Source organism: Erinaceus europaeus, chromosome 3, assembly GCF_950295315.1.
Source record: "Erinaceus europaeus chromosome 3, mEriEur2.1, whole genome shotgun sequence".
Classification (NCBI taxonomy): domain Eukaryota; kingdom Metazoa; phylum Chordata; class Mammalia; order Eulipotyphla; family Erinaceidae; genus Erinaceus; species Erinaceus europaeus.
In genome coordinates, this window is record NC_080164.1 from 45,024,163 (window position 1) to 45,039,472 (window position 15,310).

Consider the following 15,310-nt stretch of genomic DNA (forward strand, 5'->3'; position numbering starts at 1 on the left):
GAAGAATATAACAAATGCTACAAATGTTTATCTGGAACCAGAAAAGACCTAGAATTGCCAAAACAATCTTGAGAAAAAAGAACAGAACTGGAGGCATCACACTCCCAGATCGCAAACTGTATTATAGGGCCATTGTCATCAAAACTGCTTGGTACTGGAACATGAATAGACACACTGACCAGTGGAATAGAATTGAGAGCCCAGAAGTGAGCCCCCACACCTATGGACATCTAATCTTTGACAAAGGGGCCCAGACTATTACATGGGGAAAACAGAGTCTCTTCAACAAATGGTGTTGGAAACAATGGGTTGAAACATGCAGAAGAATGAAACTGAATCACTGTATTTCACCAAATAGAAAAGTAAATTCCAAGTGGATCAAGGACTTGGATGTTAGACCACAAACTATCGAATACTTAGAGGAAAATATTGGCAGAACTCTTTTCCACATACATTTTAAAGATATCTTCAATGAAACGAATCCAATTACAAAGAAGACTAAGGCAAGTATAAACCTATGGGACTACATCAAATTAAAAAGCTTCTTCACAGCAAAAGAAACCACTACCCAAACCAAGAGACCCCTCACAGAATGGGAGAAGATCTTAACATGCCATACATCAGATAAGAGTTTAATAACCAACATATATAAAGAGCTTGCCAGACTCAACAACAAGACAACAAATAACCCCATCCAAAAATGGGGGGAGGACATGGACAGAATATTCACCACAGAAGAGATCCAAAAGGCTGAGAAACACATGAAAAAATGCTCCAAGTCTCTGATTGTCAGAGAAATGCAGATAAAGACAACAATGAGATACCACTTCACTCCTGTGAGAATGTCATACATCAGAAAAGGTAACAGCAGCAAATGCTGGAGAGGGTGTGGGGTCAAAGGAACCCTCCTACACTGCTGGTGGGACTGTCAATTGGTCCAACCTCTGTGGAGAACAGTCTGGAGAACTCTCAGAAGGCTAGAAATGGACCTACCCTATGATCCTGCAATTCCTCTCCAGGGGATATATACTAAGGAACCCAACATATCCATCCAAAAAGATCTGTTTACACATATGTTCTTGGCAGCACAATTTGTAATAGCCAAAACCTGGAAGCAACCCAGGTGTCCAACAACAGATGAGTGTCTGAGCAAGTTGTGGTACATATACACAATGGAATACTACTCAGCTGTAAAAAATGGTGACTTTACCGTTTTCAGCTGATCTTGGATGGACCTTGAAAAAATCACGTTGAGTGAAATAAGTCAGAAACAGAAGGATGAATATGGAATGATCTCACTCTCAGGCAGAAGTTGAAAAACAAGATCAGAAAAGAAAACAGGGTGGGACCAGGCGGTGGCGCACCTGGATAAGCACACACATTACAGTGCGCAAGGACCCAGGTTCAAACCCCTGGTCCCCACCTGTAGGAGAGAGCTTCACGAGCGGTGAAGCAGGTCTGCAGATGTCTCTCTCTATCTCCCCCACTCCTCTCAATCTCTGGCTATCCCTGTCCAATAAATAAAGATAATAAAAGAATTTAAAAAAGAAAAGAAAAGAAAACAGAAGTAGAACCTGAAATGGAATTGGCGTATTGCACCAAAGTAAAAGACTCTGGGGTGGGTGGGTGGGGAGAATACAAGTCCAGGAAGGATTCAGAGGACCTAGTGGGGGTTGTATTGTTATATGCGAAACTGGGGAATGTTATGCATGTACAAACTATTGTACTTACTGTTGAATGTAAAACATTAATTCCCCAATTAAAAAAAATTTAAAATTTTTTTTAAAAGAAGAGAGAATATCAGGAGTAGAAGACAAAATGATAACATTCTTTGACTTCAAAGTAGGAGGAGATAAAAGTTTAAAGGATAAACAACTTTTTGTAGAGAAGATAGTTGACCCATGTCTACAACTTTAGGGGAACTGTGGTGGATTACAGTGGGGAGAGTGAAGATTCAGAACTCTGGTGGTGGCAGTGGTGTGGATTCAAACCCCCTGTCAACATGTAATTCTGTAATATAAAAATTTTAAAAAAGATAAACAACTTTTTGAGAGATTGAAGGCTCCACTAGAAAAGCAAATAACAAAATTATAGAAGTTTCAGAAGAAGAAGAAAGAAAGAAAGAAAGAAAGAAAGAAAGAAAGAAAGAAAGAAAGGAACAGGAGCCATATTCAAAGAAATAAGAGCAGAAAAATATCCTAATCTAGGATAAATGGTCAAGATGTAGATATTTAGGAAGCAGAGAAATTCCTAGATCTCTGGATCCAAATAAGTGTACATCATAACCCATCACTGTGAAACTATCAAAAGTCAAGGAAAAAGCTTGCAAACTGCCAGGAAAAAGAAAGTGTGCTCACTTTCATAGCACATACACTAAAATTGGAATGATACAGAAAAGATTAGCATGACTCATGTGCAAGGATAACATACAAATTCACGAAGCATTTTATATTAAATAAAAAGGAGAAGGAGACGAGATGTGAAGCGCAGGGACCGGCATAAGGATCCTGTTCAAGACCCCGACTCTCCACCTGCAGGGCGTCGCTTCACAAGCGGTGAAGCAGGTCTGCAGGTGTCTGTCTTTCTCTCCCTCTCTCTATCTTCCCCTTCTCTCTCTATTTCTCTCTGTCCTATCCAACAATGACGACTTCAATAACAACAACAATAATAACTACAACAACAATAAAAACAACAAGGGCAATAAAAGGGAAAATAAATAAATAAATAAATAAATATAAAAAAATTAAAGGAGGCGTTGAAGAGGAACAAGAAGGGCCCAGGCAGTGCCACACCTGGTTGAGCACACATGTTATCATGCTCAAAATCCAAGTTCAAGCCCTCAGTCCCCACCTGCAGGACAGAAACTCACACAAGTGGTGAAGCAGTACTGCAGGTATCTCACTTTGTCCCTCTCTGTCTCCTCTTCTCAGTATCTCTCTGTTCTATCGAATAAAAAATAATAAAAGTTTTTATTAATAAAAAATAAAACCATCTACAATAAAACGTATTTAAAAGAAGAAGAGGAGGAGGACAGATAGAATAAAGTGACTTATCAAGGCAGCATAGCAAAGAGTCACATTAGACTTTTCAGCAGGAACCATGGAGGCCAGGAGAGAGTGAGGTGACAAAAATCAAGGCATTAAAAGATAACAATTGGGGCTGGTGAAATAGCTCACTTGGATAGTGTGTTACTTTATCACTTGTGCAATCCAGTCCAAGAAGAGAGAACACGAGTCCCTGGGGCAGAGGGGATGACTACTCAGTTCTTTGTACTTACTCTGGTAGGATAATGGATGGACAGAGCTGATGATAGGACTGATTAGGTATAAAAGGTAGAAATGGCTTCTTGTATGTGTGCAGTGACTTTTTAGTATGTATAATACATGTTAACTAAAATAATAATTGTTGTTATAGTTGGTATGTATTTTGTATCAGGCATAAGTCAAAGTCCTTTATGTGAATTAACACAAAAACTCTTCAGAGGTACCTACCCCTGCAATGCAGGCACTATGAGTAGCACTTTATACTTAACAAACTTGAGATGTAAGGTGGTGAAGCAACTTTCTCAAAGGCATGCGGCTTGAAAATAACAAAGCTAGGATTCCAAACCCAAAATCTGAAGCAGAGTCAATCATCTTAGCTAGCATCCTTCTCTCCCTCTTGTATGATGCTTTTGTCCCACTGGAGTGGGACAAAGCTTGCCTGCTACCTGCACTCCTAAGCCTCTCCACCTCAGCTTTGTACTAGACTGGATCCCGTGGTTATGCAGCCCCCTTTCTGGAGACCCCAGAGTGCCTTGTCATACCCACTGAAAACTGTGTCCTCAGTGTCACATGACTTGGGATCCTGACCTCTGCTTATCACAACCTAAGCAGCCTGCCAGAGGCTTGTCAGGTGGTATGTGGGAAATGCCTACAGAGAGCATCCCAGGCCAGCTGGAGACTGGTCAGGCCCATGAAAACCAGAGAAGTTGATGCAGAAAAGCTAAGACAAGAAAGAGCCCAGCAGGTCAGGAAGTGAGAGCAAGAAGTCTGTGCCTGGGTGAGAAGGGGAGTGAGTGGGCAACACAGCAGGATGTGAGGAGGCAGCATACACACTGAGATGAGGCTTTAAGGTATTAAGTCAGACCTGGGTTCAAATCCTGGTCCTTTACCTATTGCTTGTATCTAAAAAAACAATAAACAAACATCACAAAGCTTAAGTCAGATAGAGATGGTAGAGTGGTTAAAGTTGACACTGTAGGGCCAAACTATATGCTCATGTGCTGGAACCCTGACTCCACTCCTTCCCCTGTGTCTAACTTAGCTACTTTGTGTTGCACTTTGCTCAATTGTGAAACAGAGTGATAATAGTTGTTGTCACACATGGTTGGTGAGAGCTAAGCCTCTACATTTCGGTGCCTAGTATTACATTGCTCTTATGAAATGGATTCTAGCATCTAACAAGCATTGACTCAGTTAAATATGTCTCTTTCATAGGAGAGTTATAGAACTTTAAAGAGGCAGCATCTGCAAACGGTGCATCATTCCATGCTGAATAAGTTCATTCTCTGTCTTCACGGTAAACACATTCTTTGAATCAGAATCCTCCATCCTTTGGTCTTTTGTCTGACTCTGTGTCCCTGCTGCCTTGCCCTCCACCCACTCTGACTCAGCCCTGTGCTGAGTACCCCAAGCACAGCCCTCCCCTGCTCTGGCTCCAGCCCAGGGTGGCCAGGGAGTGGGCAGCACATGGTATGTATTCCAAAGCACTTCTTATTCATAAGCCATCGACACTGGGAACAACAGAGCTCACATCCATGTGAGTGAGAAGGGAGGTGCTTTGGCTACTGTGTCACTTCCAGGGGCCCTGGCACAGCCCTGTGTCTATTTGCTTATCTGTAAAGAGGATGATATCTTTGTCTTTTGGCCTCACAAAATAGCTGCAAGTATTGAATGAATTTATCCTGAATGGGGAAGTTACAAGGTGCTATTATGAGCTATTAGAATCAAATGGCCAGAAGTAGAAACTTATGGGTCCTACAGAACATGGGAAGGCCAGATCCAGGCCAACTGGTATAGAAAGCCTTCCCAGAAAGGCAATTTTGTTCCTGAGGCCAGCGCCTCTGTGTAGTCATTCACCAGCCTGACCCTGACAAGGAGAAGGAGGGTGAGCAGGCCTGAATGTGCAGGGAAGCCAAATTTGGACATGGGGATAAGAGCTTGGCTAATGCTAGATGTGGAATGTGGCCAGGGCTGGGGAGGAGGGACTGCATTCCCCAAGACTGCCCAGCAGTGACCACAATGACTAAAAGTAGGGGTTCCAGTCAGCCACCTCCACCTACAGGGGGGCTACCCATGATCAGCTCAGACAAGGTACTTCTTTTCTCCCCAGGGAAGGGGAAGCCCATCCAAAGGTGCTAGGCTACAAGGAGGATCAGAAAGCAGGACTGCAGATGCATAACCAGCAGGTAGGGCTGGGAGAGCATCACTTGGGGCTAGAATAATGACTACAGGAGAGCAGTCACACCAGTGGTGTTTCCTGTGGGTAAAACCTTTCTGAGGTTAGGAAGTGCTTTCTATTCCTCATTCATTCTTAACTACTACCTCAGCTCAGAGTTCTGAGTAGGGTGACCATGGTGAATAGCTGAAGCAAATATGTCAGTCTTGGGACAGGGGACTGGTTATCAGGTGTGTATGGTGTGTGTGTGTGTGTGTGTGTATTGGGAGTGTGGGCAGGTAAGGCAGAGAAAAAAATCTCCAGAGGAGACAAAACCACTGAGAACAAAGGCAAGGCCTCCAAGATGGCCCCTCTTGGGGTTCATTTGTATACTACACAGCTCTAGAGAGTGCTGACCACACAATATGCTCAATCCCCCACTGGGGGACTATGAATTGGTGGTGGTGCTGGAGCCTATGCAGCAGCTGCTTAATGCAGAGGGTGCCCTTCCTCCTCCTACTGCACAGCATCCTCTCCCTCTAGCCCCTCAGGCAGAGAGAAATTTGCAGCATAACTGGTACTCCTGGTGTTATGCAAGGCAGAGTCCAGGGCTCTCAGATAAACTGAACCATGTTAGTGAGCCCTGGCCTGTCCTGCCCAAAGCTGAGGATGCAGGGGGAAGTGCAAGGAATGCCCACTAGTGCCCTTGACCATGCTTGGGAACATTTCTGGATATGGCTGTGGAAAAAATGACTAGGATGGATCCATGAAGCATCTTGTGAGGGGAAAAGCTGGAATGTCATCTCTCATGCCCTCTTTGTCTTCCTGGTACACACATCATCAGCCCCTCTCCAGAAGTCCCAGATCTCTCACCCAGGAGAGATAGGTAGGTAGATAGACAGATAGATAGGGACGGCCTGATATGACATACAGGTATGTGCTGCTGTGAGCATGAACGGGCATTCAGACAGTCCACTCCTGCAAACCTGCAGGTGTCCAGTGAGCGTCCGATGAGCCTGGGTCTGGGCACAGACTGGCAGTCAGGCCCTCGGGGAATAGGTAGGCTCAGGAACTTGTGAAACTGCAAGGGAAGCTCAGCTGAATATAAGCAGGCCGGGTGCTACAGTTTCTGGGAGTCTTGTGGGGGGGGGGGCAGATTAGAAGCCAGGTTTCTGAGGAGAATGGGTGTGATGAGTAATAGACTGAGAATCCACATGGAAGGTGATTTAGCCCCAGGTCCTGCTCCCCAACTGTGGCTGTACTCAGCTGTGTAGACAACAGTTCTGGCTTGTCCAAGCCTCACCTCCCACAGGAGAAGCTCAGTCAGAAGATATGGAGGTCGCAATGCAACAGGGGGTCAGGCTCCCCAGCTCAAGGAAGGACCCATCTATTCAGTACATTTTTCTCCCAAAAGTGCCCAAAGGAAGATCCAACTGTAAGATGAGTGGGCAGTGGCCCTGCCCCAGTGGTGGCTGTCCTGCCAGCCCAGTGTCTAATAGAGAGCAAGGGCCAAGAAGGGCTGCCAGGGCCAGGCCAGGCGGGAATAGAACTGGGTTATAAATAGTCTGGGACCCGGCCTTCCAGGCGAACACAGCGGTCAGCACAGCGCTTCGCTTCCCCCAGCCCAACGCAGAAACACCTCGTTTTGGAGCTGCAGGAGCCTAGTGAGAGCAAGTGCCGGCCCCGCCCCCCCCCAGCCCCACCCGGACTCTGCTTCAAGGGCCGGGGAGGGGCGCCGCTCACTCGCAGCCTCAATTTCCCTCTAGAGTCCCCTTTGCCACAGACCAAGTCAGCCTTGGCGAGGAGTGTGGTTTTCAGGGTCCCGGGATTCACTGGGTGGAGAGCGAGCCAGGGCCCCTCCTACCTGCAAACACGGCTGAGCAGTAGGCATCGCTGATATCGGCGTCCGGGGTGTGGACGTTCTCCGCGTAGAGGATGAAGACCCTGAGCATGGCGCGGGGCAGGCCCGGGGCGCCGGGGCACGGGGAGGCGCAGCTCGGGGCGGGGGCGCAGCTCGGGGGCGCTCGCCCGGGAGGCAGGAGGGGGCAGGCGGAGGGGGCCGGCTCGGCAGCGGCTCTGAGAAAGACAGTGGAGCTGCCTCCCGCGGGCGGCTCCCCGGGTCTGCGCCGCAGCGGCTCACACCCAGGGCGCGCGAGGAGCCGGGGCTTCTGCTCCTCCGGGCTGTAACTCAATGCGCCGGCCGCAGACTCTCCCAATGACACGGCATTCTGCACCTGGCCGTGGAACAGCGGCCTGGGCGGTGGCAGGCAGCAGTGACGCGAGGCTGGACCAGGGCTCCTCTGGGCCCCGGGTACGTACAGCACCGGAGGACAGCTCGGCCCCTCCCCTGACCTGCTGCCTCCCCGGGGCAGCGTCACGCACCTCCCTGAAGCAGGTTCCCGGATCCGCGGGCGGGCGGGGGGCCGGTGCTTCCCGCATAAAGAAAGCTCCGGTGGAGGGATCTCACTGGCCCGCAGTCCAGGGTGTCTTCAAAACTGTCCTCTTTTTCTGGCTGTGAAAGCAACATATGCTATTTTTTAACATAAAAGGCATGAAGAGTCTGAATGCGGAGTGGTGGGAGGGGAAAGGGAGATGGTATTAACATTGGAGTTCTTACCATTCCCCCATCCGCCCACCCGTGAGTGTATTTATATAGATGAAAGTTGTAGTATTGGGGGCCGGATGGTGGCGCACCCCGTTGAGTGAACATTATTACCACCATGTGCAACGATCCGGTTGAATCACTAAAAATTCTTCAGTCGCTTTTCTTTTTTTAATTTTTATCAGTGATTTAATACTGATTTACAAAATTAAAAGATAACGGGTATAATTCCCCATCGTTCCCACCACCAGAGTTCTGTGTCCCCGTTCCCTCCATTGGAAACTGCATTAGTTCTCCCAAAATCACAGATAATGGGCTATTTTTTCTTTTTTAACATTTTATTTATTTAGAAAGAAGAGATGAAAAGAACCAGACATCACTCTGGTACATATGATGCCAGGAATTGAACTCAGGACCTCATACTTGAGTCTTTATGCTTTATCCACTGCGCCACCTCACAGACCACCTGATTATTTTTCTTTTTTTAATATTTATTTATTTATTCCCTTTTTGTTGCCCTTGTTATGTTTTATTGTTGTAGTTATTATTACTGATGTCGTTGTTGTATAGGACAGAGAGAAATGGAGGAGGGGAAGACAGAGGGGGAGAGAGAGACAGACACCTGTAGACTGCTTCACCACTTGTGAAGCGACCCCCCTTGCAGGTAGGGAGCTGGGGGCTCCAACTGGGATCCTTGCGCTTTATATTTGTTTCTATAACTATATTTACATATATTTGACTATTTTTTCCTGTCCTGCCTTCTTTTCCTTTCTAAGTCACACCTATATTTCTGAGTGTCCCTCTCCCTCTATTTCTCTCTCTCTCTGTTTCTCTTTCTCCTCTTCTCTCTTGGGGCCCTGATGGAATTAGAGTTCAGAGCCTGTTTTTATTTAGCTTAAGAAGTAGTTTTTTGGGGCCCAAGGCAACTAAGGACTCACAGCAGGGACCCGGGAACTGGTTTAAACAACACAAGCTTTATTAGGGTGAAACAGGTAAGAGGCAAAACAAGCAATTATCATGAAGGGTTAAGAGTACTCTAGGTCCATAAAGTCTGAGTATAGTTATCAAAAGTTCAGTCTATAAGGTAAATAATTATCAGCTATGGTAAAGGTTGCTCATAGCTGTAGAGGGGTCTAAAAGTTTACCAGCTAACAGAGTCACACATGTTCAGTTCCTAGGAGAAGGAGCCATGACAGATACCTGGAGCACCTCCCGGAAAGCCAGAGAGCAACATGCTCAAAGTTCTTGCTTTTATACATTCCCTTCTCTGTGTGTCATTCATATGTTAATAGTCCTCAGGGTGATGTCATTCATATGTTAATAGTCCCAAACTCCTGTTGGGGTTACAGGAGCCCTCTGGTCATCTTCCTTTAACACTTAGCCCTCTGGGAGTAGGGACCAAAATTCTTTATGGGGTGCAGAAGGTGGAAGGTCTGACTTCTGTAATTGCTTCTCCGCTGGAAGGGGGCACTGGCAGGTTGATCCATTTCCTCAGCCAGACTGTTTCTATCTTTTCCTCCTGGCTACATATTTTTCAGCCATATGAAGGTCCTAGAGTCATTGTTTCTCCTACTGTTATACACAGAAGTGGTTCCCAGTGTCTCATCGTTATAGTACTGAAAAGTTTTGTTGTTTCATCAGGGTACTGCTCAGCTCTGACTTATAGTGATGCTGGGGATGTAAGAGATCATTTTTAAAAAATAATTTATTTATTTATTCATGAGAAAGATAAGAGGAGAGAAAGAACCAGACATCACTCTGGTACATGTGCTGTCGGGGATCGAACTCAGGACCTCATGGTTGAGAATCCAATGCTTTATCCACTGCGCCACCTCCCAGACCACAAGAGATCATTTTTATATATGAAGTGGGCTTGTATACTTTGTATATAAAATTTTTGTGCCCCTTTGTTAGTCCATCAGATTGGATCTCTAGCCTTGGAATTATCAAGTGGCAGTGTTAGCTTTTTGTAGGTCCTAATACATAGTACTAAACTGCTTCCCGGGAGCAGTGCAGATCAATGCTCACAGCAGTCGGGTGACTCACCTTCTAAAGAGGGCCCTTTGGATGGGTGCACAGCCATCAGCAAAACTCATCTGACATTATCCCAAACAGGTGGCACACACACCCAGGGCAGGAAGGGTCAGTACTGACAGGGCTGGGAGAGAGCAACACTCCCCCAAAGGTCTGTAATGTTAAGATCAGGATAGCAAACATGACCTGTAGTCACTTAGAACTCTCCTGCTGTAATTGGTGCCTGTTCTTCTCTTTGCATCTAATGCAACATATGATTGGGGCGTGGGAAGAGGGAGAACAAGAGAAGTATATTCAACAGGCATGTATCCAAACCTGCAATATGTCACATGCTTTCTCGGTTATGGGGACACAACCTTCAACAGAAGTGACACACGGTTCCTGGGTTATGACCTGAGTTTTGTCCTCCCCAAAACTCATATGTTGAACTCAAATCCCCAGTTAGGAATGTGACTGTATTTGGAAATACTCTTGTTTTAAAAAATTTTTTTTTACTTACTTTTTTTTTTTTACTTATTTATTAATGAGAAAGATAGGAAGAGAGAGACAGAGAGAAAGAACCAGACACTACTCTAGTGCATGTGCTGCCGGGGATTGAACTTGGGACCTCATGCTTGAAAGTCCAATGTTTTATCCATTGCACCATCTCCCAGTCTTTTTTTTTTTTTAAGTATTTATTTATTTTTCTTTTTTTATTATCTTTATTGGATAGAGATAGCCAAAAATTGAGAAGGGAGGGAGGACAGGGAGGAAAAGAGACAGAGAGACACCTACAGCACTGCTTCACCACTCGTGAAGTTTTCCCCTGCAGGTGGGGACCAGGGACTCGAACCTGGGCCCTTGAGCATTGTAACATGCGCGCTCAACCAGGTGAGCCACCATCCGGCCCAAGTATTTATTTATTTATTTATAATTGATAGAACAGAGAGAAATTGAAAGTGGAGGAAAGATAGACAGGGAGAAAAACATTTGTAGCACTGCTTTACTACTTATGAAGCTTCCCTAATCCTGGTGGGGACTGGGGGCTTGAATTTAGGTGATTGCACATGGTAGCACATAGTATGCACTAACCCAGTACGCCACCACCTGGCCCCTGGAAATAGTTTTTTGCTTTTTTTTTTTTTTTTTTTTTTACCAGAGCACTGCTCAGCTCTGGTTTGTGGTGGTTATGGGGGACTGAACCTGGGACTTTGGAGCCTCAGGCATGAGAGTCTCTTTGCATAACCATTATGATATCTACCCCCTCCCCGAAATAGCCTTTAAGAAGGTGATCAAGTTAAAACAAGAATGTTAATGTAGATATCCACTCAAGTCTTCAGGTGTTCTAATCCCAAGAGGGAATTTGGGCATAGGGACATATGTAAACAGAGAAACAGACATATGAAGGAACAAATTAAAAAAGGTGACACTTATCAAATAATCTGGCCAATCACATACCATAACAAGCAGGTAAGTACAATCAGGATAGAAAATGGAAGCATGTGAAAGCAGAGGGCAGGGAGCCTAAACCTAGTTTCAGAGGCAGTGAGAACTATTGCCAATGAGATTTGAAAGTCAATCAATCAGGGGTTTATTAGGTGGGCTAGGGAGGTTGCGTAATAGTTGTGCAAAAGACTGTCATGCCTGAGACTCCAAAGTCCCAGGTTCAGTCCCCAGCACCATCATAAGCCAGAGCTGAGCATCACTCTGGTCTCTGTCTCTTCCTCACTGTATCTCCTTCTCAATAAAATAATTTAAATAAAAGATTTTTAAAGAGTTCATAGGGCACCAGCTGGTGGTTCACCTGGTTTAGTGCACACATTATGGTGGTCAGAGACCCAGTGTAAGCCCCTGGCTCTCCACTTTCAGAGGGGAACCTCATGAAGAGTGAAACAATGCCTCAGATGTCTCCCTCCCCTCCCCATCTACCTCCTCCATCCCTCTCAATTTCTCTGTTTTTATCTAAATAAATAAATAAATATAAAGAGAAAAAGAAAAGAAAGACAAAGAAGAGAGAAAACGGTGAAGTAGCTAAGAAAATTGGTCAGGTAGAGCTCAGGACCCAGGTTCTACCTGGTTCTGTCCTTGACACTATATAGACTGGAGAAGAAATGTTATCTATCTACCTACCTATCCTAAAGTAAATTTCTCTTTACAGAAAACTGAGGTTCAGAATAGTAAGAGCGAATAAAAGAGTATTCTAGAGAGATGGAAGGGAAAGCTCTTAAATCAACATACTGAGAATAGTGGGGTGGGAGGATGGGACCATCATGACTGAGTTGCAGATGGGGTGACATGAAAGCTTAAAGAAGGTGGGGCTAGAGAGAATTACCTGGAACGGACAGAAGACTAAAATAAATAAATAAATAAATAAATAAATAAATAAATAAATGTCTAGAAGTCCAGAGTGATGGCAGCACCTAATTTACTTTCCAAAACCTTCAGCTGGATGCTTTCTGGATAATAAAGTGCAAGGTGCCAGATGGGAGGCAAAGAGATCAGTTAAAAGCTCCAGCAGGGAGTCCGGGCAGTAGCACAGCGAGTTAAGCACAGGTGGCGCAAAGCGCAAGGACTGGTGTAAGGATCCCATTTCGAGCCCCTGGCTCCCCACCAGGGAAGTCGCTTAACAGGGGAGTCGCTTCACAGGTAGTGAAGCAGGTCTGCAGGTGTCTATCTTTCTCTCCCTCTCTGTCTTCCCCTCTTCTCTCCATTTCTCTCTGTTCTATCCAACAATGACAACATCAATAACAACAACAGTAATAACTACAACAGTAAAAACAAAACAAAACAAAAACCTCCAGCAGACGATCACGGTGAAAGATGATGGCGATTCTGCCCTAAGCAGCAAAAAAGGCAGTAGGCAGCAGGGTAAGCCAACTTGAAGAGGGAGTTAGAGGGTCACTGTTCAGAATAGATGGAGTAGATCAAGTTTCCTTTGCTGTAGAATTTGATTATAATAGATAAACATTTATAAGAAAGTTTTGGCTTAGATGAAGTAGTTGACTCATTCATTCATTTAAACAACACTGACAGGGTTTTCTGAATGCAGATGGTTTTAGAGAAGAGCACCAACTTAGGAGTAAAATATAGGCCCATTGGGGAAAAGTGCAAGAGACCCTGTTGGTCTTGGGGAAACCCAAATTATGGTGTATTTTTAAAAGTAAATTTTGGCTCAATTCAGATGTATAAAGTAACATGAACCTGCTATAAAGCTGTGCTAAAATTGGATCTAAGATGAACCTAGATTCTGTCTGCAAATATAGTGTGACTAAAGTGATTTGGAAAGAACCACTTGTCAGAGACTTCCGGGGTAGAACTATGATGACTTAGTCACAGAAAGTTGGCTCTCTCCCAGAAATCAAATATTACAACAATGTAAGTCAATTAATTTCATCATAGAACAGCTGAGATTTCTAGTAAAGAAAGGAACATCACTATCTGAAGGTTGGTGATTGTATGTGGACAGTGGGAGCAGGAGGGGAGGAAGAGAAAGACTCAAGCAGACCTCTGTGAAGCTTGCCAAGAACCACAGACCCCAGTCACACTCTGGTCATTTCATCTGCTCTCCTGAAGAGAAAAAGTCATAGATTAGGGACTCACACAGCCTACTTGTTAAAGAAAAACTAGTATATATTTTTTTGTTTTTAAATATTTATTTTTCCCTTGTGTTGCCCTTGTTGTTTTATTGTTGTAGTTATTATTTTTTTGTTATTGATGTCATTGTTGTTGGATAGGACAGAGAGAAATGGAGAGAGGAGGAGAAGACAGAAAGGGGAGAGAAAGACAGATGCTTGCTGACCTGCTTCACTGCCTGTGAAGCGACTCCCCTGCAGGTGGGGGGCTGGAAGCTCAAACCAGGATACTTACACTGGTCCTTGCGCTTTGCACCACATACACTTAACCCACTGCACTACCACCCAACTCCCAACTAATATGTTTTTTATTTTATTTCATTTATTTATTCTCTTTTGTTGCCCTTGTTGTTTTATTGTTGAAGTTGTTGTTGTTGGATAGGACAGAGAGAAATGGAGAGAGGAGGGGGGAGACAGAGAGAGGAGGAGAAAGACAGACACCTGCAGATTGTGAAGTGACTCCCCTGCAGGTGGGGAGCCGGGGCTTGAACTGGGATTCTTACGCTGGCCCTTGTGCTTTGCGCCACCTGCGCTTAACACTCTGCACTACAGCCCGAGTCCCCTCAACTAGTATGTTTTTAAGGGGGACCATAAGGAGGAGCAGAAGAAAGAGAGGGAGAAGAAGGGATAATGAGGAATGAGGGTTCTGAAGGAGAGGGAGATCCAAATTTAGGTGACATAGTGAATTCAGGACACAACAGGGATTTTAACTGGTTTCAGAGCGTGATTATGTCATCTTCTGGGAGAGGGCACAACACCTTAGGATGTATCAACCTTAGCAAAAGTGAGGAAACCTGTTTCAGAACCCACCTGGAGGAATAATTAGGTCCTGGTGATGGTTGGCTCCCTGCAAATATGCAAGATGAGGGCAGGTAGGGCCAATGCTGAGGGGAAGCAGGTGTGAGGAGGCATGTTCTGAGTATCCCATGGCAGAGGTGAGCCAGAGAACTTGTGAAGTTCACTACACCAAAGGACTCCTGTTGATTCTTGGGGAGACACTGTCGTTTTCTCCAGGCTGGCTTCACAGGCGGGTAACAGACAACCAGAAACACACGGCTGAGCTGAGAACGCAGTTTAATCTTTATTCACGAACTTCATGAGCGGGCAAACAGTCCAACACCTAATCACCACACCATGTGCTCCTCTATCTTTCTCCTCCGGCGGCAGAGTGGAACTCAGGAAGTACATAGGGTAGGGGACAGGGAGAAGGGAAAAGCCTGAAACTAGCAAGGGCTAAACCAAATCTCCCAGAGGTGGGGGGAGTGAGACCAAACCAATGTGAAGCATACCAACAATTCCCCCTTTTCTTTTTAACTAATTGACCATAGTATCAGGAGTGTGGGGTGAACAGAAACCTATATTGTACAGGCATTTTCAAAAAAGAAACTGGCACAAACATGGAGGAACAAGTAAGCGAGCAACAAGAACCAGTGTGCTGCCAAGGGAAGGCCTGAGGGGGGCGTTTCCTGTCTCTGTGGGCATTACCTAGCATGGGGGCTATGACCTAGAGTCCCAAGGCAGCTGGCTGCAGTCAGTCTTTGAGAAACCCAGCAGCATAAAGGAAAGCCACTGTAGTGTTGTGTACCAGTAAGTCCGATAGAAGTGCCAGTTCAAAGCAGATGTCCACTGAAGAACTGCCGGGGGG

At 45.3% G+C, this 15,310-nt stretch overlaps 1 protein-coding gene and 1 non-coding gene across 9 annotated transcripts in view; one reads left to right on the plus strand and one right to left on the minus strand.

Moving 5' to 3' along the window:
- The window catches only part of DYSF (dysferlin), a 272,723-nt gene extending 264,935 nt beyond the window's left edge, over positions 1-7,788 (minus strand). For 6 of the 8 annotated variants that reach the window (XM_060187109.1, XM_060187107.1, XM_060187114.1 and 3 more), the window contains exon 1: positions 7,283-7,788. In XM_060187109.1, coding sequence (XP_060043092.1) covers positions 7,283-7,370 — 88 coding nt within the window. In that variant the 5' untranslated portion in view covers positions 7,371-7,788. The remainder of the gene's footprint in view (positions 1-7,282) is intronic. The other 2 variants (XM_060187118.1, XM_060187116.1) reach the window with 1 other exon arrangement.
- Positions 2,350-2,456, plus strand: LOC132537859 (U6 spliceosomal RNA). The gene has a single exon (XR_009549282.1). It is a non-coding gene; the product is annotated as a U6 spliceosomal RNA (small nuclear RNA).
- Positions 7,789-15,310: the final 7,522 nt, after the last annotated feature.